At 41.5% G+C, this 25,349-nt stretch overlaps 1 protein-coding gene across 5 annotated transcripts in view; it reads right to left on the reverse strand.

Annotated features, from left to right (window-relative positions):
- HUS1 (HUS1 checkpoint clamp component) overlaps positions 1–25,349 on the reverse strand; it is a 977,322-nt gene that overhangs the window by 513,392 nt on the left and 438,581 nt on the right. For 4 of the 5 annotated variants that reach the window (XM_044064892.1, XM_044064888.1, XM_044064891.1 and 1 more), the window contains one exon: positions 14,994–15,101. The exons of the other annotated variant lie outside the window; for it this stretch is intronic. In XM_044064892.1, the coding sequence (XP_043920827.1) occupies positions 14,994–15,101 (108 nt within the window). The remainder of the gene's footprint in view (positions 1–14,993; positions 15,102–25,349) is intronic. 5 annotated transcript variants of the gene reach the window in all.

The raw sequence follows: 25,349 nt of genomic DNA on the forward strand, positions 1-25,349 counted from the left end.
CTGTTTTTTGTTGTTCTTCAATGGGTCTCAGATCAGACCTTGGCTCCATAGCTCATGTTTCTCCTCTTACACATAATCCTCTCTTCACCTGAATTATGTCAGATCAAGTTCACTCTATAGTCAGCCTACCAATTTATACCAAAAGGATACCCAGCTGTCAGCATTTTCTAAACTAAGTTACATATCAGCTACTGCAGAAAGGAGGAGAAGAAGAATACTGGAACACTAAACCAGGCTATCTTTTGTTGCAGAGGGTCTCTCTGCACCCTTGTGGCAGGACAGTGTAGTGTGCAGTTAGGACTCATCTGATTGAAGGTTGCTGGCAGGGATCAGTTTTGAGCTTTTTTATTGGTTAAATTGTTTAATTCAGTTTGCTCACTGTTTTAATACAGCTCAGAGTCAGGTGACCAGCGACTTATCTGCTGTATTCATGTGTGCAATCTAAGGAATCTGTTGCATTCTGCTAATCATAAGTACAATTTTATGCAGTATTTTGCACTTTTAAACTATATTTTTGTTATACTGCTGATTTTTTTAAAACTGTTCTTGCTGATTTGTGTACTTTTTGACTGTATAGCATAGACTAGATTCGGACCTGCTGAAACTGGTTCTGTTTCTTAAATTGAGTGCTAAACCAGAATATCTTTTGTTGGAGAGATTGCACTTAGGACTCTTAGCTGATTGAAGGTTGCTGACACGGGACTCAGTTTTGAGCTTTTTTACTGGTTAAACTGTTTAATTCAGTGTGCTCACTGTTGCTACATAAGCCCTGCATTTGCGCAGATTTACACTTGTTTTAACATAGCACCACAGAGTTAGGCAACCAGCCACTGCTCTACTGTATTCATCCGTTTGTGCGTAGAACTACCAGGCAGAGGAGGTAACCACTGGTGGCTATAAACGCAAAAACTTCAGTAGACAAATATTCCTGTAGTAGCTGCCCATGATCTGGCAAAGAAGTCCTTAAATTGCACTTAGCTGCTCAGAGAGCACCTCAGCTGCGCCTTTGCCCCTTAAGTAGTCCCTAAACCATCAAATCTATAATAGTCTCATACCACTTAGGGAACCCCCTCTAGGACAGACCCTTTGTAGAGTATACCATTAGTACAGACCCCACTTAGAGCACCCAGTTATGGCACACACACACTTTTCTCTCCCCACTGTCAAAACAGGATTTAACCTAGCATTATGGATAGTCAGTTTACCTCCACTTCTGCTACCAGCCTGATTGACATTGTTATCCTGAGGCAGTGTAGCAAATGCCTCATGTACAGACAACCCTCTACTCCTAAATCACCCAACTGCAATTTGTGCGAGATGCATCTATACTAAGAATATGGAATCCTTGCTCTCTTGTAGACAGAACAGTAACACTGAACAGGTTGTCAGCTCACATACTATACCTCCTTTGCAAACCATGCACTCAACACAAACCATCATACGTGGAGGTATTCACCAGAAACCTTCCAAACACAAACATACTGCATCTTATACAGCACCTACAGCACTCAATATACATAAAAACACAAGCATCAGCGTCTCACCAAATAAGCCTCTAAGGCAAAGCACATCTAAACCAATTTTTTTAATCATAGGTGACTCCATTGTGAGACGCACACGTCCCCCTCATCAGGCTGGACAAGGAGATGGTTGCAGTCAGCTATCTGGTTTCAGGATCCGTCAGATTACACATGCACTCAAGTCTCTCAACAAAAGTACTGTTATGACTCCATCATAGTTCATGTTGGTGTGAATGACCTGAGGCGTATATCACTGGAATATATGAAGAGAGACATGATTAAGCTCTCTGAATGTGTGTCCTAGGCAGGTATGTCCCTAGCAGTGAGCAGGAGTCTACTCTCACCTATGAGACCACAATGTAAACCAAAAATGATTGACTTCAACAATTGGCTTAGTTTCTGGTATCATTCCAAGGGAATCAAGCTCCTGTCAGCCTGGGATGACATGGCTGACAGACCACGCTGCTTTGCTAGAGATGGTCTTCACCTGTCACCTCTAGGCTTTCGGTTACTGGCTAAGACACTTGTCTATCCCATAGTGCCTTTTTAGATAAGGTCTCAAGAACAAAATTTCTGACATGAAAATATCACTCACAAATAAATTAAAGGTTATGCCACTAAACACTAGGAGTTTAAATCAGAAACTGCATTCTCTGGAAGCACCCCTCTCTGTGGAGGATGTTGACATCTGTGTAGTCACAGAAACTTGGTTCAGGGCCGCAGAAAGTACCTCGGCCTTGCGAGACTACAATGCCTTCCACACTTTCAGACCGCAAAATGAACGTGTGAGAACCAGGGGAGGAGGAGGATGATCTATCTTCATCAAAGCTAAATACACATTTAGACTGGTTAGACAGGAAAACTCCACGGAGTTACTACAAGTTCAACTAACTGTGGGCAGGACTCCCCCTTCAAGTTATATGTTCCCTTCAATGAACTATGATAGCGACACTGCTTATTTGGACCTACTTGAGTCAATCAAATTACAACCAAACACTCAAGTCATGGGCAAATACAACTATCCCTCCATTGACTGGGAAACTTATACGAGTACTAACATCCTTGCACAAAGATTCCTGGACTTTGTTAACACTTATGCCCTGGAACAAATAGTATGCAACCCCACAAGGGGTTCATATATTCTAACCTGGTCCTCACCAACATGGGTGACCATTACACCACCACAATTACAGGACCCTCAGTCATTAAATCTGATCAAAAAGCAGTCACATTTGAAGTAGCTATAACACTTGAACCCCTCTTAGGAGGGTATAATTAGCTTTGGTGAAATTTTTAGCCTGATTTCTCCTAAGGGAACGCATAAATTATTTCCAAGCTCCTGTTCCCACAGGTGGCACTGACAACTATACTAAGGTATACACAAATGCCCTGTATAAATCACTTATACAAATGTATTGACACTGCTGTACCCAATAGGATCAAAACAAGATCCTCAAGAGAAAACAACCCTCCCTGGTGGATATCTAACATTGATAAGTTGCACCACAAGAGGAAGAAGGTGTTCTCTAAGAATAAAAAAAGACAGGTCTCAGCACTGGAAGAACACTCTCCTCTGCCTGAGCAAAACAAATAAGACAACTTGCCAGAATCCTCTAAAGGCAATTTCGAAAAAAAATTGGCAACCATAGCCAAGGATAACCATAAGACATTCTTCAGCTATATCTGTAACCTAAAAGGTTGGATCCAGACATGTGCTGAACTAGCTGTGGATGGCATCAAACAAACTGATCCTGTGAAAATATCTAACCTATTAGCAGATAGGTTTGGTGAATAATTCACCCCCTTGTCCCCTCCAAACATTACATAAAGCATTCCTTCTAAATCTCCCTCACCTTGCATCTCCAAAGAGCAAGTGATTAATGCTCTCTCCAAGGCCAAAAACACAGCCTCTGTGGGACCAGATAGCATCTCAAGTTGTGTTTTAAATGGTCTAAACCATGACTTAGAAACTCCATTAGGTACTCTTTTCAACTGCAGCCTGAGCGCAGGCATTGTCCCTGCTGAATGGAAAACAGCAGCTGTCATCCCCCTTCATAAAGGGGGTACAGCAACAGACCCTGGGAACTACATACCCATAAGCTTAAGCAGTCTCATCTTTAAGGCCATGGAACAAGTCATCATGGACCTTATAAATAAGGATACAGGTTATCTCCAAACCCTTAATCAGACACAGTTTGTTTTTTCATTGAAAATCTCACCAGAGCCCTAGACAAAGGTAAATCTGTACATACAGCCTACCTTGACTTAACTACGGCCTTCGACACAATCTCACATTCGGACATCATTAATAAACTCTCCCAGTTGAATATCAACCCTTATGTTGTCATGTGGGTTGCTAACTGTCTCACTGACAGATCACACAGTCAAAGTTGGGGACTTTGCCTAAACCAGAAGACCTGTCACTAGTGGGGTTCCAACGGGGTCAGTGCTGGGTCCCCTTTTGCTTGGAATATACTTCTCAGACGTTCAGGTCAAAACAGAGGGGCTGTGGGTGACCAAGTTTGCTGATGACTGCAAATTAGGTGCAGTCATTAAATCCTCAAACAATGTCAATATACTTCACGAGGGACTTACACAAACCAGTGATTGGTGCCAAAGCCATGGACTCCAGCTCAATGCTAAAAAATGCATTACTATCCCCTTCAGTAAAAAGAATATCCTTGCAGACTATCATATAAATAATAATACCCTAAGTAACAACTCAGTAGCGACAGACATGGGAACGCAAGTTGACTGTAGCCTAAACTTTGTCCATTATATGTCTACTGTGGTAAGGAAAGCATTTCTACATTGCACACCTCACTAGCAAAGGCACTGTCTCAAGATCGAAAGAGGTCGTAACTCCCCTGTACTTGACCCTCATCAGGCCAATAATGGAGTACAATGCTCCCTTTTGGTATGTATATTACCAGGCACCTGCAGCAACTTGACAGACCTTAGGGATTTCTAACCAAGAAAATTTGGGGTCTCCAGCACATGCCATCCATTCACAGACTGAAGTCACTGTCACTAGACTCAGTAGTATACACTTGGGCCTGGCCTACAGAGCAATCTTGGATCCAAACCGAATGGAAATGCTGCTCATCTGCAAGTCAAATGGGACATGGGTCACCTGCTCCAGGAACCTTAACCTGGCCTGCAACATAAATAAAACCTGATGGCCAGGCAGACATGTCTCTCAGAGGTTGCCACTCCTCTGGAATAGGCTACCAATTCACATCGAACAGAGGCCCTCTGTGACCCTGTTTAAGCATAGCATAGATGACTGGATGGGAAACCATAAATTCCTGCCAGGGATTTCACTTATAACCCTCCTAGATATTGGCAGTCTTTGCTAACTAAGATCTCGAGTTTTGGCATGCTCCTTTATATTGGGTACACATGGCTAGGCTCATAAAAACCTTTAAGTCAATAGCCTAGTAACCACCTATGAATTTATGTAGCAAAGCTAACAGGAAATATCCCTCAGGACATACTAGCAGCTCACATGAGAGGAACTGACAAAATAGGAAGGGGGCTGGAGGTTGAGAAAGGACGAAAACAGACAACACAGATGCATAGTTATGGAGAGTACCCAACTTAAATCGGATGTTGTCTTTTTCGTCCGTTGATCAACCAATGGGACAACATCCCCAGCTAGAGTAACCCTGGGTAGTCCTCAAGGAAGGATATTTCACAGTACAGCAGAGCGAAATGTTGCCCTGTTCCTAGACAGGATGTCCAATTTGTAATGAGCTATAAAAGGTATGAAAACTGGAACATGCGACAGCTGCATAAATGTCATCTATAGAAGCTCTGGACTAAAAGGCAGTTGATGTGATAGATCTGGTGGAATGAGCCTTCAATGATTTGGATAATGTAAAGCTTTTATTCTTATAATCAAAAGAAATGCAATCAGTGAGCCATCTGGCTCAGGTTACCTATGAAAAATCAGATATGCAGCTGGGAAGAAAGTGACTGCAGTTCTGATACTCACCTAGCCGATGTAATGGCGACCAGGAAAATAGTTTTCCATTACAAGAACTAAATTCTTAAGTCTACCTTGGCTGAAGGCTCAAAGGGAGGCTGGGTAAACGTTTGAAGTAGTACTGTTAAATCCCATGGAGAGTGGGGTCCTTAATGAGAGCTTGAAGTTAAAAGGTTCCTTTAAGAAATGCCTTGCATAACCTCAGAGAGACCAAAGAGGAATAGTTTCACCCAAGTGAAAAATAGAAATGGCAGCAAGTTGGACCGTAACTGTCAAGTAACTACTACTACTGACAATAGAAGCAAAGATGTCAAGATCACCTGGGATGATAGTGCTAAAAAGGGGTCTAATTGTCTCTGGAGGGCCCAGATAGAAAACCTTTTCATTTGTCCTTATAAATCTTTCTGGCAGAAACTGATTGAGAGACCACTAGTGAGGAAGTAAAATGGATTTGCTCAATTAGTCTGCTAGCACTTTGGACTTCACCAGAATATGCATTGCCAATAGAAAGAGGCCGGAAGAGATCACCCATTACCACACTCTCACTGCCTCTTAACATAGGGGATAGGACTAGGTTCCCCAGTTTGTTGATGTACCAGACCACCAAAATGTGGTCTGTCTGAAAAGCCACCATCCATAAAGACAGAACATCTAAACACCTGCAATGCCAATAGGACTGCTCTCATTTCTAGGATATGGATGTGAAGACTGACCTCTAACTGAAACCACATGCCTTGGAACGTCCTTCCCAAATAATTCCCTCCCCACCCTAGTTGGGAGGCATCCTTTGTCACTGTGGCCTTAGGCGCAGGAAGAATAAAAGGGCAGCCCAGGAAAACCTCTGCATGAATCCACCAGGCTTTGTGATATTTGCAAATATTTGTAATTTGAATAGGAGCAGTCAGAGGGTGATGGCCTATTGAGCATTCTACTGCAATGGTCCATTGCAATACTCTCATGTAAAATCTTGCTAAAGGTACCAAAAACAATTGAAGCTGCCATTATTCCAAGAAGCTGTAATACCATTCTGGCTGGAAGGGAAGGAAGAGACAGAATGTGTAATGCTTGATTCCGCAGATTGCTTAATCTTGTCTGTGGTAAGCCTGCAATCTGTGTCACAGTATCCAGACAAGCACCAGTGAATTCTAGGGTTTGAGTAGGGGAGAGCGGAGATTTGGAGTAGTTCACTGTGATGCCCAGTTGAAGACACAGATGAAGAGAATAATCCAAGGGTCTCAATCAGCAGTGGTTTAGTGGAAGCAGAAAGGAGCCAGTCATTAGGCAAGGGAACAACAGGAATCTATGCAGTCTCATGTGAGCTGTGACCACTGCCAAGCACTCCCTGGGCTCTGTGGTAAGAACTAAAGGATGGGGCTCTGAAGTGATAATGACTGGCTCCCAGCCAGAAGAGTAGATATCTCATAGAGTGCCTGTGTATCTTGATATAGTAGTATGCATTCTGGAGATCTATAGAGCACATCCAATCATCCTTCCGCAACTATGGCAGAGTGGACTGAACCGTAACAACCCGGAACTTCAAGTGTCTTACAAATTGATTTAGACTGCTGAGATCCAAAATTGGTCTGGGGGGTCCCCCTGTTTTGTTTGGCACTAAAGAATCTTGAGCAGTTCCACATCCTTGTTAGTTCGGGGGGACTGCTTAGATGACCCTTCTCAGCAGCTTTTCTATAACTGCTGCTTTCCTCTGATTGGGTGGAATGTCAAATTATTTTGGCCTGTTGGGCAAGTAGAAGGAATAACAATATATAATAACCTCTGGATATTATTCTGCGCACCCAAGTATCTTTGGTAATGGCTGTCCAGACTTCTGAGTGCAGATATAAGTGCCCCCGACTGCCTCTGGAGTGCAGCAGTCAAGCAACCGTACAGAGGTGCTGAAAGATCTTCTCAGAAAAAGGACATCTGAAGCCCTAATGTTGCGTGCCATCTGTACCACAGGGGCGACATCTTCCATTACAGTTCATCTGTCAGTTTAGGAGTCCTGGGAAGACCCCTGGATCTTTCGAAAACAAATCTTTCTGCCTCCTCTCTGGTTCAGGAAGAAAGTCCTTTGAGGGGTAGAACAACTTATTCCTATGGCTGATGTCTTTCCATCCTGCTCACTCTCACCTTAGGGTGAAACAAAGTGGATCCATCAAATACAGCATTAATGAATGATGTCTTGAAGGGCTCCACAAAGTCATAAAGAAGCTTGCTTTCTTACAGCAATTCATGAACCTGCTGCTCTCAAAGCCCCCTGTGAGGCATGAGAAATTATCTTTATTGAGGTATTCGACAAAGACTGGAGGGTGGCTATTTGTGAGGACACCATCTTACTGTCCTCCACAGACATGGAATCAGAGTATTGGAAAACTCCTTGATAACTCACTCTCAAATCTTGCAACATTTGCCAAATAGTTCAGTGACCCGAGGGCAAAGGTCATAAAGCACTGACATGCTTCCCAAATCTGTCCAGCACTCTGGACTCTCTGTTCAGGGGATGGACAGAAGAATTCTGTTCAGTGAGTTCTTTCTTGATGGCTGCTGCTACCACCATAGTACCTATTGGGGGACCCTTGCTCCAAGGGCCTTATCCTTTGGTACAACAACATATTTATCTGGCCTCTTCGGGCTAGGCTCCATGACATCTGGATCCTTCCAAGCCTGGCAGGAGATGATGTCCACCATCTCATCTGCTTGGGGGACTACCCAGGATGTAGTCGAGTTGGCTCCAAAATACTGACTCCTCCTGGGAAGGAGGATCAGAAGACTAGCCACCTTTCTGTCTCAAAAGTTCGAGGATTTCACTGAAAGAGATTCCCTCAAGGGGTGATCTGGGAACCACTACCCTTCATCAAGTCAGTATCTTTGGTTAAAGACTCCTGTGGGTCCTCCTTTTACACATACACATCTGAGAAGGTTCTCCAGTGGGAAGTTCCAAGAAGGAGTCAAAGTGCCAACAGAGTCCTGAATAAGGATTCCTCACACTTGACTGGAGTGGCTGTCCTCATGGGGCAGGATGAAAAGACTCAGGACCCACAATAGACAGCTGAGGATGGTGTGAATCAGAGGGGGTCAAGGATGTCTTGTCCAGAGAGGTGGAAAAAAAGCTACCTCCACTACCTCAAAGGCCAAGGCCATCAGGAAATCAAGTCCCGACCTGGCATGAGCCGAAGTCACCTATGCAGAACGGAACCCAATCTTCCCAAGATCCTGCCTTGACACAGAGATCACAGTTCAGCTGTCCAGCACTGAGGATCTAAGAGGAAATGATGGCTCTGAAAACAATGGAGTTGAACCCAACCCCTGGATCCAGCACCAATACTACAGCTCAAAATCCTTCCGGTTCAGAGTCAAGGCTGTCCATATCAGGGAAGTTGTTGGGAGTTGAAGGCCAAGCTTTCAGATCAGACACAGACAAGCTCAGAATTCTCAGCACTGGATGGATTGGGGTAGGAATGAAAAGCTGGGACTGAACTGGGGGTAGGCTCACAGGTACAATGGGAGATGGAATCAGGAGAACTCCCAACTGAATCTGGGTTTTGGGAAACTTTCTCATCATCCAGTCCACATCTACATCTGTTAGGCTCCTAGATAACCTAAGAGATGAAAAGGGCAAGGGTGGATGGGATCCCCTTTGAAGTGTCTCATGCAAGAATGGTAAGTGCTTCCTTGAAGTAACATGTTCCAGAGAGAATTTAGATAGTCTCACAGCAAGAGGTTCTCTGGTTCAATTCTTGGCTTGGGTGTCTTCTGTGCAGAGTCTGCATGTCCTCCCTGCGGTTGCATGAGTCTCCATTGGGTGCTCCAGTTTCCTCCCACATTCCAAAGACATGCAGTAGGTGGACTGGACACTCCAAATTGGCCATGCGTGCAAGTGAGTGGTAAGGAAGACCTACGACAGCAGGGCTAGCTACCCAGTGGTGGAAACCTTGGCTGGAGATGATTGTCACTGTTGAAGTGACAACTCGACCCTATGTGCAAAATGGGAAAAAGGGGTTGAGGGCGGATGGACGAATGTAGAGACTTTGACATGGTTTGAGTCAGATCCGAAGGAAAAGTTAGATTCGATGATTTCAGTTTTAGTGGTGTCAGATTCGAAGTAGTAGTTGAATTCCATGTTCTCGTGGTTTTCTAGGCCGGAGCTGAGCCTGAAGGAGGAGAACAGTAATAAGATGAATGCTTCCTTGAATCTTTAGTTTTGTCAGCTGCATCTCCCTTTGTAGACTTTGAAGATTTATTGTATGACGAGAGAGCTCCAGATTAAGAGGAAGAAGTGGAGGGAAGTAATCCTTTCAAGATTAGTTTGATTTTGCTCTCTACTAAAGCCCTGTGGTTAAATCCATCATAGACATTGCAACTGGTAGTAAGATAACCTGTCCTGAAGCAGTAGACTCACTCAGAATGAGCTTCTGAGGGAGGGGTTTTGTGCCCACACAAAGAGCACCATTGGAAGCCATTTAGTTTACCTGACATTTTAATACAATGCCACAACAAGAAACTAACACCACAGCATGTATATAAATCAAAGTGGAAAAAAGTAGAAAAAAGTGAAATACCAACAATGTTAATACCAATAACAGAGAGGTATACAGCAGTAAGAAATAAAGAAGTGCCAACAATGGTAAGTGGAAGAAGTACCTAACAGGTAGCAAGAAAGGCAAAGGGCACAAGAGCCGACTAGAAGAGAAGGAAATAACCTATATAGTTTTAAATCATTTTTTTAGGTTTACTATTGAAAGTGCGAACGGCACTTGGGCAACAGTCGGATAGTCGAGCGTATAAGGTCGTAAACACGGATGTCGAAGACATAATAATCAATCTAGGAACGGTTTTAACATGGGTCGAGGTAGGGAAGATGTTTGTAGTAGGGAATAATAATGAACACCTACCTCGACCCATGTTAAAACCGTTCCTAGATTGATTATTTTGTCTTCGACATCCTTGTTTACGACCTTATACGTTCGACTATCCGACTGTCGCCCAAGTGCCGTTCGCAATTTCAATAGTAAACCTTTTATATATAGTAAAGAATAAGGAGGAGAAGAAAAAAATGACCATGATAAAAAGAAACTTACTTACCTATCCTATAAACTAACTGAGCTATCGGTGACAACGTCCAAATGCTGAAGTAGCAAACGAGATCTGGGGTAATTCAGGAGAAGAGAGGATTTTGGGTAGGGGTGGAGATCAAGCTATGGAGCCAAAGTCCAATGAAGTGGCAGAGGTCGGATCTGAGACCCATTGGTTAAGGAATGGATGAAAGACATCAGATCACATGTTGCAAGTTAAAGCTGTAAAAAATAATCAAACTCAGTTATAAAAAAAAAAAAAAAAAAAAAAGTGGGGTGGATCTGACCTGCAGAACAACAGTCTGTAGATGAAAGCAAAATTAAGTTGCCAATAAACTTTGGAATTAAACTCCAAATAGCCTGGGATCACCTATCAATGTAAGCAGTACAGTAGGCAAATGAAGTCTGTAGAGACTGGGAAGTGCAATGCATTATGGCAGCACTGGAAAAAGTCTGAGTCTGTGAAAGTCTTATAAATACTGAACAACTAGTGCCTGATGGCAACCAGTTCTTTAGTTGAAGTGTTCACTCTGTATATTGTAAGTTCTAAGTTTATAAATCAAAGCAATAAAACACAAAAATACACGAGCAATTTAATCTGGTAGCTTTCTGAACAAAAACATTTTCCTTACCTTAAAAGGAATAACTTCCAAGTCCTCCCATAAGTCAGAAGCAACAAAGCCTTCTGCCTCAGAGAAAATAATGTTACTTTTTATCTTAGCTTAAAATGTTTACACCAGGACAGACATTCAGTTAAAGCAACACTGCAATAAGTCAATGGTAAAAAGAACACAGTGTTAGTGTGAAAACCTAGATAAAAAGTGTTTTTTTGTAGAGAAAATTTTTAGCAGAGATATGGTAAATGTGTAGAATGTGAGAAACTGTATACAATTTTCAATTGTTTTCTGACACAGATGCAACAAAGATACAAAGTGTACCAAAATATAAAGTATTTTTTAATGCAGCAGCAAAACTGTTTCACAAACATGCACACACAAGCAATGCCTATTTCCTTTATAAAGCTATGAAACCTTACTTGGAGTTGGAACATTTTAGTTAATTAGGCAGTTTTGCTTTTATTTTTAAAATGTGACACAAAATAGAAGTAAAGGATTTAGACTTCTTTACCTTATGCAATAAATGGGGATTTGACTAAAAGATTGAATATACTTCTCAACTTGCATACACTGAAAACAAGAACAAAGGCCCTTAAAAACAGGAACTCCAGCTAAAAATCTGGACATCTACTTAACATAAAATCTGAATGCCAAACAGCACACAACTCTTCCCGATTCCAGTAGGAATGTGGGATTCTACCACGAAATACATTTAAAAACACAGAATGACAAACACGATCAAAAATATAAACACATTATCAAAAAATGCAAAATCTGTAGACTCATGACCTGTATCGCAAAACTACCACATAAAGTCATTTATTTTTTCTTCAGAAAGAGAGTTTTAAGCTGTATATCCTCTTTTTTTAAATTATTGTTGCCACTAGTATGTGGGTCATTAGTGTGGTTTTCTGTGTACTAGACAGCTTCAAATCTCGCATTTTATAAGGGGGAATCAGAAAATTGTGTAAAGGGGTAAATCTAGCATGAAAATAGGGGCATACGTCCAAAATACAAACATCCTAAACCAGGCCTGAAAGTATGTATATCATTATTGTCATCGTCAGTCCCCTTTTTCCAATTTTTTACATGGGGTTGGGGTGTTGTGTCAACTGTCGCCATCTCTCTCTACTCAATGCCATTCTCCTACCTTCTTTGACACTCATGCAGGACTGTTACAGGCCTTCTCTCACACAACCCATCCACCTCTTTGCTGGATGCCCTTGTTTCCTCTTGCCTTCTTAATGTCTGTCCTAAATAGTCATCAGTTTTCTGCTTTTCTGCACATGTCCAAACCACCATAATCTGTCTTCTTTGACCTTGTCTGCAATTGGAGCTTCTTTGGCTTCTGCTCAGATGTCCTTATTTCTTCATCTGTCTCGCAGTGTGCATCCTACCAACTGTCTCAGGCAGTTCATCTCTAGCTTCAACTGCTCTGCCTTTACTGCCCAGGTTTCTGTACCGTACAGTAGTACTGGTTGCATCACTGTCCACATTACTTTTCAGCTTCTTTGCATTCATACACTACCCCTGACCCTCTGTACCAGTTGGTTGCTGCCCCTCTGATTCTAGCTTTGATTTACTCATTCAGACTTCCCTTCTCAATCACCCCTTCCAGATACTTGAAGCTGTTAACCTGCTATACTATTTTCCCTTCTATCTCAGTTCTCATCTTCTTCTGATTTCCCCCATTTGCGGCCATTATGATCATCTTATCTGTGCTGAGTTTCATCCCACATGCCTTTAGTTTTGCATTTAATTCCTATATCCTTTGGCTGAACTTCTTGGTCACAGTCTGCATGTAATGCCATCATGTGCATGCAGCAACTTTGTTGATCTGTCCCCTCCAACCTGTTTGTTAATGTAGTCCATCATCAGTATTAACAGTAGTGGGCACAGTGCTGAACCCTGATGCAACCCCACTCCCACTGGGAAGCCCTGTGTGAGACAAAACACTGTTTCTACTTGAGTTAGAGTCCTTTTACACAGTCTGCACTAATTCTACCAATGTTTCTGGGACTTTGTTCTTGAACGCTGGTACTAGTATGCTTATTCTCAAGTCATCTGGGATACACCTCTCTCTCCATACAGCTATGGATACCCTCAGGAGCCATTTTTCCCCATCTCACCCAACATCTTTACTAAATTAAATTTAAGTACTAAATTACTAAATGTCAAAAGCTTGTGTTTTGATAAAGATGATAGTAGGAACATTCCTCAAAAATAGGGACAGTTGAGGGGTTTATCTGAGACTGAAGTAACAGATACCTTCTCAAGTGTTGCCTCAATCCAGGACAATGCTCTAGAACTTCAAGTTAGTGGGGCTCTTTTTTCTAAATTCAGAGCTCTGTTCGGTTAGCCAGAGTTTGCACTTCTCTCTGGAAGTGTTCTGTGAACTACAGTTAAGAAACATGATTGCCTGTTTGAAGCATTAGAAAACTCATATCTACAGACTGTCTATGCATTATTTGCTTCCTAAAGGTCGGTAGATTAGTCATCATTTTTACAATGCAAGTACTAGTCAGCTGATAGCGATTTTATAGTAACACCACTCGTTTCAAACTTTTTATTTTAACTTCTGGTGTACAAGTGTATACTTCTTTCCACATTTATTTTTTAACCTGCACTGCCTAGTTTCTAAGTAATTTAATTACTAAATTTCAAAGGCTTGGGCTTATTAATACATATAAGGGTAATTCCATCTTCTTCTTCTTCTTTCGGCTTTTCCCGGTTAGGGGTCACCACAGCGGATCATCTGTCCGCTCATGATTGGCAGTGGAGTTTTACGGTGTCGAGTTGCCAGCCCGGCTCTCAACCTTCCACAGAAGGCACACACACACTCACACCTAGGGCCAGTTTAGAGTGTCCAATCCACCTACTGCATGTCTTTGGGATGTGGGAGGAAACCGGAGCACCCGGAGGAAACCCACATGACCACAGGGAGGACATGCAGACTCCGCACAGAAGGCACCCCAGGCGAGAATCGAACCAGATAACCTCTTGCTGTGAGGCAACAACGCTAACCGCTGCACCACCGTGGCCGCCCATATAAGGGTAATTCCATAAAGATGGCAAATTTTAACTGTTTGCATCTGACTTTTCGAAGAAAATAATATTGTTTAGCCACAGCTACAGAAATGTAACAGTATTTTATGAATGCAGAGTAATAGGTGTCAGACCAAACCAATAAACCACCATACCTCTGTGTGTGTGTGTGTGTGTGTGTGTGTGTGTGTGTGTGTGTGTGTGTGTGTGTGTGTGTGTGTGCAATAGCTTGGCCAAGCCATAGTTGCTGACAGCACAGTAAGACAGGGGGCAGAGAGGAAGGTAGGGAAATCTCTGGAGACACAGTGAACAGAACTTTGCACTTAGCTGTAAGCGTGCAAGCTACCTAACTGCTGCTGGTGATGCTTACAGTCCAAGGCAGCAGTGCATAACACCCACACATGCTGAGAGCCAATCATTTTAATTATTATTTAAGACAGTGGTACAGATTCAAACATCACAGCCCCTGTCTCTGACCTGTTAACTGATGGTAGTGGTGCAAAGCTTAGGCAACTACCCCAGAACAAGTATCAAAAATAGCAGATAGGTTTCTCAGTCGCCTGTTCATGTAACACTCAAGAATTAAATCAGCAAACATGTCCACCATCAAAGAATTATTTAATACTTACTGTGATAAGTTCTTCCAACATTTTTATACCAGAAATACAGACTGTGCAACTCTGACATAAATCAGCATGTAAATGGTCAGTCTTGAAAGATAAGATCAGTGAGATAAATGTGCTTTACTTACATCAAAATCTGGCAAACCAGGCTCTCTGAAGTCATTCCAAAGTTTCCTGGGGATGACACCCACAGGAATGTCATGAGTGACAATACGACTACTGATGGATAATGATGGCTTAAGGAACAAGAAATACAACTGTAAATATAATGTTTACCCTGAAAACTGAAGACCAAAATCTTAACATACTAGTTCAATATACAATGAAGTAACACAGTCTTCAGAAAGGAAGTCAGATACATACTTGCTTCCAGAATGGGTGGTAGAATTGCTGACACAACAGGTAAACGATACAAACATAGCTGTAAGTACTTTTTGGGATGATAAACATTTTTTTATTTTCAGACAATATAATGAATCTCATGTTAACACCTTTTGTAATGATCAGCATTTCTGACTGGGACAAGATGACTTATCTTAAAGCTAACCATAGTTCACATCCAGGACTAAGAAACAAACTCTGTATTTTGCCTTGCAGAGCACTCTTGAATAAAAATACATTTTCAGAAGGCTGTCTGAACACAATGAGCACCTGGAGTATTTCTACTCCCAGACAGGATAAGTTTATTTACTTTATTATATTTGAATTCGTTAATCAGAGTAGAGCACAAAGTTAATGTAGCCATCTAATAGCACCATGCAGAGCTAATGTATGACTGCAAGCACACATGACATAAGAACATAATAAGATGGATTATACTCATGCAGTATCACAACAGATAAGCATGTATGCCAATCCAAAAAAAGAACAAGAATGGGTGCCCACTGCATACCTTAGGTACAGTTGCCTCCAATGATCCATTAACTTATGTTAGGATAATCTACCAGCTGCAGCACAGATGGTACTACAGCTAGCAAGGTTATAACCTCTAAATGAAATTCCATTTCTAAAACACAAACTTTAGGTCTTAATGGCATGAGATAGTAGTTGGATGACATCTAGCAGTACAGAGAATAAGAGGAAATGGTAGTGGGGACACACTTTAGGAGAATTTAAAGTTATGCATTTGCCGTAACAGATATCCTTCTATTCATATACTGCTGTATCCATAACATCAGGGAGTTTGCCTCTCGTGAACTCTTGCACGTCTGGCCATTATACAAAAGTTAAATGCTACTGCTAGGGTGCTCTCAACATCCCACATCTCTCTTTGTGGACATTGGTTGTAAATGGATGTCAGAAATAAAGTGGACGTCAGTACGCACCTTCTTCAGAACTTTTCTGCCACCTCTGTGACTGCCAGCTCTGGTCATCGCTCTTTTGGAAAAAGTGATTTCGCACCATCTGACTTCAGATATGTATTCCACAGGGATTTTTATTATTTGCTTGCTACTGCTTTGGGTTTATGTCTGATAGGAAGGGCAAGTGTAGGTGTGGAAGGCAAATTCCACATAAGGATTCACATGACTTCTGCCTATTTTGCTTAGGCCAAGAACATGACCACACCACCAGTAGTATTTGTCAGGCCTTCATCCCCAAAACCCTTAGAAGCCACTTAGCAGCACTGAAACTCTAGCTAGAGAATCAGAGATTTAAACGGTTAGCTTCTCACATGGATCCAACGTTGAGTTCCTTGGACGAGCCTCCTGTCAAGAAGGCGAAAAAGACTAGGACTGAGCCAATTGCTCCGTCCTCCACTCCAGCCATACCTCTTGAGGCTGGTGAAGGCCCAGAGTCCTCAGATCTTCCTTTGTCAGACAGCCCGGAGGAAGCCAGAACAACACCTGAGGTCACATGATGGAGGGGTTCGCAGGCGTCCGATTTGGTCATCGAGGGGGAACCTAGGCTCATTATTTCCAAGGGACTGAGTGGGTTCTCTCAGATTGTCATGCCGGAAGATATAGCCGCTGATGTTGTGAGTGCCATTTGGCCCTCCTACCCTTCATCGTATCTCCAATTCTTCGGCATCAGAGTCACATAAAAAGAGAAAACAAAAGACTAAACATATTTCTCATCTTCCGTCTACCCCTGCCATTGAACAGCCTCTGGATTGACAAGCCTTCATCCAAGGCTTTCTGATCTCCTTCCTGGCCTTACATCAGGCCCTGGCTCCAGTCTAGGCCCCTTCAGCCTCTACCACCAAGGGACCAGCCCCCGACATCTACTCTGGAGAAGAGGATTCAAAAGGTTTCTCATCCAGAAAAAAAGAGGTCATTGTTCCCCTCTACTCATCACTCATTAGACCCATTATAGAGTACAACGCCCCTTTTGGTATGTACCACACAAAACATCTACAGCTGGAAAGGCCGCATAAATACCTCACAAAGAGGATTACCAGCCTCAAACAGATGCCCTATGCAGACAGTCTCAAAAAACTCCAGCTTTACTCCATCGCATATCGCCTACTCAGAGGTGATCTCTGCCTAACATACAAAGCTATGTCAAACCCAGTGCTGTTGGACATGCTCCAATTAAAGAAATCCCAATCCCTCCGAGCTACACGCTCTAGGGACATAAACTTTGTCACCACAATAAACAGAACGTGCCGGAGGGATAGATTCCTGTCCCACAGACTTCCCATACTCTGGAATAAACTACCTAGATATATCAAACAAGGTTCCTCATTAGCACTCTTCAAGAAAAAATCTTGATGACTGGATGGGAAATTGGAAATTCAACCCGGGGATCACCTCTGTGGCTCTGCGCGACAGTGGCACAGGAAAATAATTTTCTTGGGATGCAAAAGCCAGGGTACCTTTTTGGCTGGGCTTGTATAGGCCCCAGGGCCAATAGCCTAGTACCTACTTATGAACCTATGATGAATCCCTCACTTATTCTTCTCAAATTGCTTCCCCTCTGGGATATGCCTCCCCAGAGGAAGAGTCCAATGGCACAGACTCCCCTGGAGAGGACTTTACCTTTAGTGAGACTATTACACAAATGCAAAATTTCTTCAAGTGGGACAGCAGTCAGGTCACCGAGACCCAAAAGAGATATGAACTACTCCAACTGCAGTCTACTAGCCCTCTGCTGTACTCCCCATACATCATGCTTTCCTGACTGTTTCAAAAAATTCCTAATTCAGTCTCCTGCATCCAAATGCCCAGATAGATTCAGTAGGGTCCCTGATGAAGCTAAATTTCTGTACAAAGCCCCATCTGCAGACCCTTCAGTTATTACTATGGCTGCTGATAAAATTTCTAAATTACTTCCCTCCACCTTTCTGCTGCCCTCAGATAAAGAGAGCAGACTGATGGAGCATCTGGAGAAAAAAGTATACACCTCTGTCATCTTAGCAGTAAGAGCCATCAACTACCAGACACACATGGCCAAATAATCATTGGCTCTGATGGCAGATGTTGTCAAACAATTGGGGGAACTCCCTGACTCCCCAGCGAAGGCCAAAATATCCACTCTTTTGAATTCCTGCACCCAAGTAACCAAACACTCCATTAAGTGCAGTTATGATGTCATAGAAGCTTCATCCAGGGCTGTCGCTTCTGGTTCTGTAATCGGGAGATACTCTTGGCTTACACTGCAGCCCCTCCCTGATGACATCAAATCTAAACTCCTGGACACACCTCTAGACAATATAGACTTATTTGGTACAGCTGCTGTTGACCTCTTTAAGGCCCCCCAAACTAAAGACAAGGAACTGAGACATATTTTTGTCTCCCCAGTCCCATGTTTTCAAAGGAATTATCCTGCCAAAAACCTCCTTTGTGAGAACCTCAGCTAGGAAATTGCCAGCTAAAATCAGAAAGGACCGCATGCACCTCTTGCTATCTCTCCCCACTTGGAAGCAGGTCACCCTGGACTCTTAGGTCCTTTCTATCATACAGCAGGGATACTTCATAACTTGGGAGGCCAGACCTACTCTCAAAGGCATTCCTCAACCCCCCCCCCCCCGCACCCGAGACCAACTACCATTCTTCTCCCCAGTCCTACAGGAACTTCTCACTCAGGGTACAATTCAGGAAATCCCTTCACTTGCGAAAGGAAAGGGGTTTTACTCAAGAATTTTCCTGGTCCCTAGAAAGGAAGGTCCCTGGAGGCCAATCCTGGATCTATCTCACCTCAACAGCTTCCTCCGAGTTCCCTCTTTTTGGATGCTTTCTCTACCTTATCCTTCTGCCCCTGATCCTTCCACGTGCCTTCTTAGTATCCCTGGATATAAAGGATGCCTACTTACACATCCCAGTCCATCCACTCTTCAGAAAATTCCTCCACTTCTCAGTGGATTCTGCACACTTTCAATTCTGTGCTTTACCATTTGGTCTCTCTACAGCCCCAGTTCAGTTTAGTACTGAATTTGTGGGTAAGATTTTACAATGACCGAGTACTCTGTGTGAACGAGTTAGTTTTTTTTTTTTTTTAGGTTCTGATTAATCTTTCTCTTTTCCTGACAGGTGCCTGCAAACTGAGATAACAAAGCAGACTATCTTTGTTTGTGATATGTTAATGAGAAGATCTGTTTTTGCATCATAATTTAAACCATCAAGGCCTTTAATTCCTTTTGTACATTTTCAATATATTCTGTCTGTTGAGAATGCTTAGTATTAGGATTACAGAAAAAGAGGTAACATACTTAAGTTTAGATCTTATAAGGCTGGAAAATAACTCAGTCATAATCTTACTATTCCTGGGACAAATGAATCTTGGAATACATCCTGCAGTTTTACATGCTGAAGAACTTAAATGGAGTTAACATTCACAGAAAGTAAATTTGCTACTTACCACCATTCTTTGCGAAGGCATTAAAGCTTCCTTGATGAATGCTGTTTATGCTGTAAACTGTCTTGATTTTTATATGGTTAAAGGATATACATTTGGTTTTCTCCTGCATTAACTAGCATGTTATTTTTCATTGACCATTTAGCTTGGGTTCTAGTTTCTTATCTTTCAGTGGGCCACCAGGAAACATGTTCATACACTGCATTTCACCTGCCATATCTCTTTTTGAAAATATGCCATCTAGTCAAACAGCTAAACAACTACAGAGAAAAAGTGGTGAATATATGCTTCCCATTTGCTGAGCTCTGCACAGAGATAACTGAACATTCTCTTGGATGTTGGAAAACCAAGGCAGCCTCCTATGATACAGTTGATAATGTGTTTATGATTTCTCAAGCTATATTACTTGCGTTTTTCAAAAATGTCCACAAAAGGGTGCACCACTCTGGGTGTTCAATGAAGGGAAACAGCAGGGCCCCTGAAGTCTCCTCTGGGGACATGGAATGAAGTCTGAGGACCAACCACCCTTCTATTGCATCATCTGTAAATATTCCTCAAAAGGATCCTCCAACTTCTTTGTCTGTTTGGACCACAGCTACCCCTGGCACAGTGACTCTCCTCTGCTCTGGACAGACATATTAAGATCAATCAAAGAAAAAAGACTACAGAAAGTCAATAAGACCCAAAATGTTAGAAGTTTGATAAAACAAATGAACACAGTACTCAAGACTGTTCATAGGAATTCATGCAACAGAAGTAAATAAGATATATTACTGTACAGCTAAATTAATAACAGATAGTCTCACTGCAAAAACACAGGGCAGTAAGGGAAAGGAAGGGGAGAAGTAAAATGCCATCAAGGAAGTATCAATTAGAGAAAACATTAAAGCAATTAAAAGAAGACGAGTCACTGTTAGAATAGTACAGAAGAGGGTACATATCAACAAGAAAACTACTCAAAGCTAGACGTGATAAAAACATTGTACAGTATCAGAACAGACTAGCATCTATCATACACTATTGCAAATATTAAACTAAATAAAGATATGAGCACATGCAGAAAAATGTAGAAAATAAGTAGACGAATATAAAAGAAAAGCATAAAATAAGCAATTTATTGATGATCCAAAAGAGTTTTACAGAGAATTGGGAAACGAGGCAAAAGGAATAGAAATTAGACACATTTTGGAGAAAATATCTATGAAGATCCTGTGGAACATAGCAAAGATGCTGAATGGATAGAAGTAAAAGAAAGAATAAGAAGATCAAATATACAAGATATGAAACAGGATGAAGTAAAGGCCATAGAAACTGAAAAAAAAAACTATTAAGAAAAGCTCCTAATTGGAAAACCCTGGCTCAGATGCCGCACCTCATTTCTGGCTAAAAGTATTAACATCTTTACATGAAGATTTAGCCATGAGTAAGAAATATTTATATGTACACTCCGAACAGAAGCTGACTTCGTTAACAACAGGAAAAATGATACTCCTCCTTAAGAGTGACCCTTCAAGATATCCTAAAAATTACAGACCAATAACTTGCCTTCCACTACACAATGGAATTCATGCCAGCAGAGATTATAGTAATTTAGAAGAAAAATCAATCACGGTAATAGAATGAAAGGGTAACAAAAGAAAGTTATATGGAACAAAGGATTAGTTGCTGTTAAAGTCATAATGGTGAATTGTAAAAAGAGGAAGAATTTAAGTGAGGCATTGATAGATCACCAAAAAAAACGTTGGGAGGGTGGCCTGATGGTTAAGGTGTTTGCCTGACAAACGCAAGGTGCAGGGTTTGAGTCTCACAAGGGATAATTGGCTCACAAGGGCAGTTAGCTTAGTACTAACCTATGAACATATGACAGCATCCCACATTCATGCATAAAAGAGTGTGCACAAATGTATAAGATACATCCTACACTGATTGACTACATTACAGTGACCATGAAACAGTGGCAAACCACTTTGCATTTAAGCCATGATAAAGGACAAATTATTATCCCAGGAATAAAAATTCAAAGGGTGATATTCCAGGGTGACACTTTGTCACCGCTGCTCTTTTGTCTTGCCCTTAACCCATTAAGCTGTCTACTTAATAGATTAGGTCATGGCTACAATTTGGCTCTCAGAAAACAACAAAGTGTAAAGACTTATCTTCTCTTTGTGGATTATTTACAGCTCAATAGCTCAGATGAAGAACTGAACACACAACTGCAAGTAGTCAAAACTTTCTAAGATGATAATAATGTAATTTGGTCTTGATAAGTGTGCAAAAGCAACCTTTAAAGCAGAAAAGCTGCAGCACCAAGAAAACATCAGTCTGGGACAGAAATTTGATATAAAAACTTGAGCAAGAGGTAGTATATAAATATTCAGGAATTGATGAAGGGTCAACAATAAAACATGAAAAATTGAAAAAATGAGAATAAAACTACTTGAATCTAAATGCTATTGGTAGGATTCAGCTCTTTGTTTAATGGTTTTGTTGTTGAACCTTGCACAAAGGTGGTAGTTAGGTACATCAGGCTGAAGCCCTAAAGACAAACAATAGGAGTGGAAGTTTTGTGGGGGGATTTATTTCCCACACAAAAGGGCATTATTAACTTTCTTAAACATCCAACATCAAAAAAACTATATAGATAGGGAAGATCCCCAGTGGGGGTACTTATCTGAACACTCTGGTAGTTCAAGATAATTGACAGACTGAAGACAAGGTCTCAATGCATTGCACTACACAGGAGAAACAAAATGAAGATAGTGTCAGCTGATGAACCTTCACACCACCTACATCTTGACACCAGACAGTGAAGGGCATCCACCAGCACAGGGATGGCAAAAGACTCTGGTATTTGGGCCAGCCGTGGGCTTCTATATGGCAGGACATCCCAGGACTTAGTACTGTAACATTGACTAGTACTGGGACATTGACTATGATGAACATTGTGATGTTCTATAATAATATAATAACAAGTGTAAAAGTTTATGCAGTGTCAGTGGTGTGACAGGTTGTGGGTTCTATTCCACACCACGTAGATCGATTGCTGACACTTGCAGTGCAGCATAAGGGAGTTTCTGCAGTCCTGATTGTGCCATCCTTCTGATGAGATGCTAAACCAAGCCCCCATCTACTTGAGTTGGTGGTAGCTCAGGTGGATATAAAAGATTCCAAGGCACTGGCCAAATTTCCCCTAGTAATACAAGTACCACCTTGGGTCTCCCCTGAAAAGAGGCTTCTAGCTTAGTGGGATTAACCCGATCAACAAAAGGATAAATAATAAATAAATAAAATAAAAATGTATGTAGCCCTAGCTTCAACATTGATGAATACCAGAGAATAACTAGGTATTAATGCAATCCTGATTAGATGGAAAGCTGTATGAAATACACTTAGGACATGGCAAGTATCATGCGGCTCCACAGGGTTCTGCGAGGGGGACCATACTTGTTTAGGTTTTATCTTTCTGATTTATCATTTTTTTCCGAGGCATTCTACTGTCTGAATTCAGAAGATATAAAAATGGGAAACAGATTACATCTGCTACAGCTAGGGCATTTCTGTGTTCTAGATGCACGGGGTTCAATGCTAAAATTCTGAGCAAAGTAATTGCAACACATATAGATGGAGAATGAGACAAAACATCAGCAGAAATGACATGAAACAAGTTTATAATAAAGTGTCTACAAGATAGCACAGATGTAGTATGTTATTAGCTCTGCTATTCCATTATTAAATATCTATAAGCAATCTTAAGACAATCAGTACTTTTTCACTGACAGAACAGTCTCTATACTTATATGTGAAGGGTAAAGCTTCTGGTCTGTCATATTAATACAGACAGGCACACAAATTTGGTTGGATACCAATGTTCCCAAACATCCTGAATATTCCTGATTTCTTATACCTTCATATCTGCTGATGTATTCTGTCACTGCATAATTAAGTTTATTCTCCCACAAGTCAACTTTCTGATAGAGCCATAACATTCTGAGTACATGTCTACATTTGGTACATAACTTTGCATTTTCTGTCTTGCACGTGCACGCACACCGACACACACACACACTATATATATACACACACACACACATATATATATATATATATATATATATATACACACACACACACATATATATATATATATATATATATACACACACACACACACACACACACACACACATATATATATATATATATATATATATATATATATACACACACACACACACACACACACACACACACACACACACACACACACACACACATAAATACTGGGAAAAACAGTCCTCGGTACACTGGGCAATCAGTTCCCTTCTCTGTGTATTATGAAACTCAGTGCAGGTGCAGCATATTAATTCTGAAATGGTGATAATAAAACACATCCTATTATAGCATACCACTCAACTTCTTAGTGCAAGAAATCTGGACAAAGACAAAAATAATGCAGGGAAAAGGGCACAAAAATAGGGAAATATTTTAAATATTGCTCTTACAAACTTAGAAAGTTGCCAGAATAAAAGGTTTTGTGTTACCATGTATTTCCTGAAGGATATGAAGTCTGAAACTCAAATGTCTGTCATTATTTTGTGCCTCTCCAAACACCTGCACCAACTGAAAAGACCACAGAAATACCTCACAAAGAGAATCCATGGCCTCCAACACCTGTCCTATGCGGACAGGCTCAAATCACTATGACTCTACTCGGTATCATACAAATTGCTCAGAGGTGATCTATCTCTCGCCTACAAGGCAATATTGGAGCCTGCCCTACTATAGATGCTCTATATCCGTAAGTCTAACTCCTCTTGCATTACCCACTCGATAGGCCTAAATCTCGCCTACAAGGCAATATTGGAGCCTGCCCTACTATAGATGCTCTATATCCGTAAATCTAACTCCTCTTGCATTACCCACTCGATAGGCCTAAATCTAATAAGTGACATCAACAAAACCTGCTGGAGAGATAGGTTCGTCTCCCAAAGGCTGCCCCGTCTCTGGAATAGACTTCCCATACATGTCAAACAGAATATCTTGCTGTCCCTCTTCAAGCGCATCCTTGACGAGTGGATGGGAAACCACAAATCTGTCCTACAGGTTCCACCTTTGTCCCTCACTGACAAGGGCGACATGTCCTGACTGAGGTTTCTTTCTTGGGGATAATCTCTTGGCTAGGTTTGTAAGGGCAACCAGGGTCATTAGCCTAGTAACCTCCTATGATCCTAAGAATTCAGTCTCAGTGGTTTGCCAGAGGCAAAAGATGGGACATTTTGCAAAAAATCTGGACAGTTGAGAGGTATGATTATAAGACTAAATGCTGCAATTATCTATAACAACAATAAATGCCTGCAGTGCTTGTTAAACGGTAATGCAAAACCATACACATTAGTGCTGGAGAGCAACACATAGCCATGCTCTCCATATGAGGGTCTTGAACCACATGCAGACACAAAGTGTGTATGGGCTTCTACAGCCCGCAAAAGAGCTTGAGTAAACTGACCAGAATAATATGAATAATATTCTGATAAATACATCACAACTAAGCATATGAGATTTAGGGTTTATACTTTGAAGGGTGAATATTTAATACAGCACACAGTAATTAAAAGTGTAGATTCATTTAAGGACCAGGGTATATGGTTAGATACAGCTTTGAATTTTTCTGAAAACATCAACCAGTTGGT

Source organism: Protopterus annectens, chromosome 3.part0 (assembly GCF_019279795.1).
Source record: "Protopterus annectens isolate FY-2018-M chromosome 3.part0, PAN1.0, whole genome shotgun sequence".
Taxonomy (NCBI): domain Eukaryota; kingdom Metazoa; phylum Chordata; order Ceratodontiformes; family Protopteridae; genus Protopterus; species Protopterus annectens.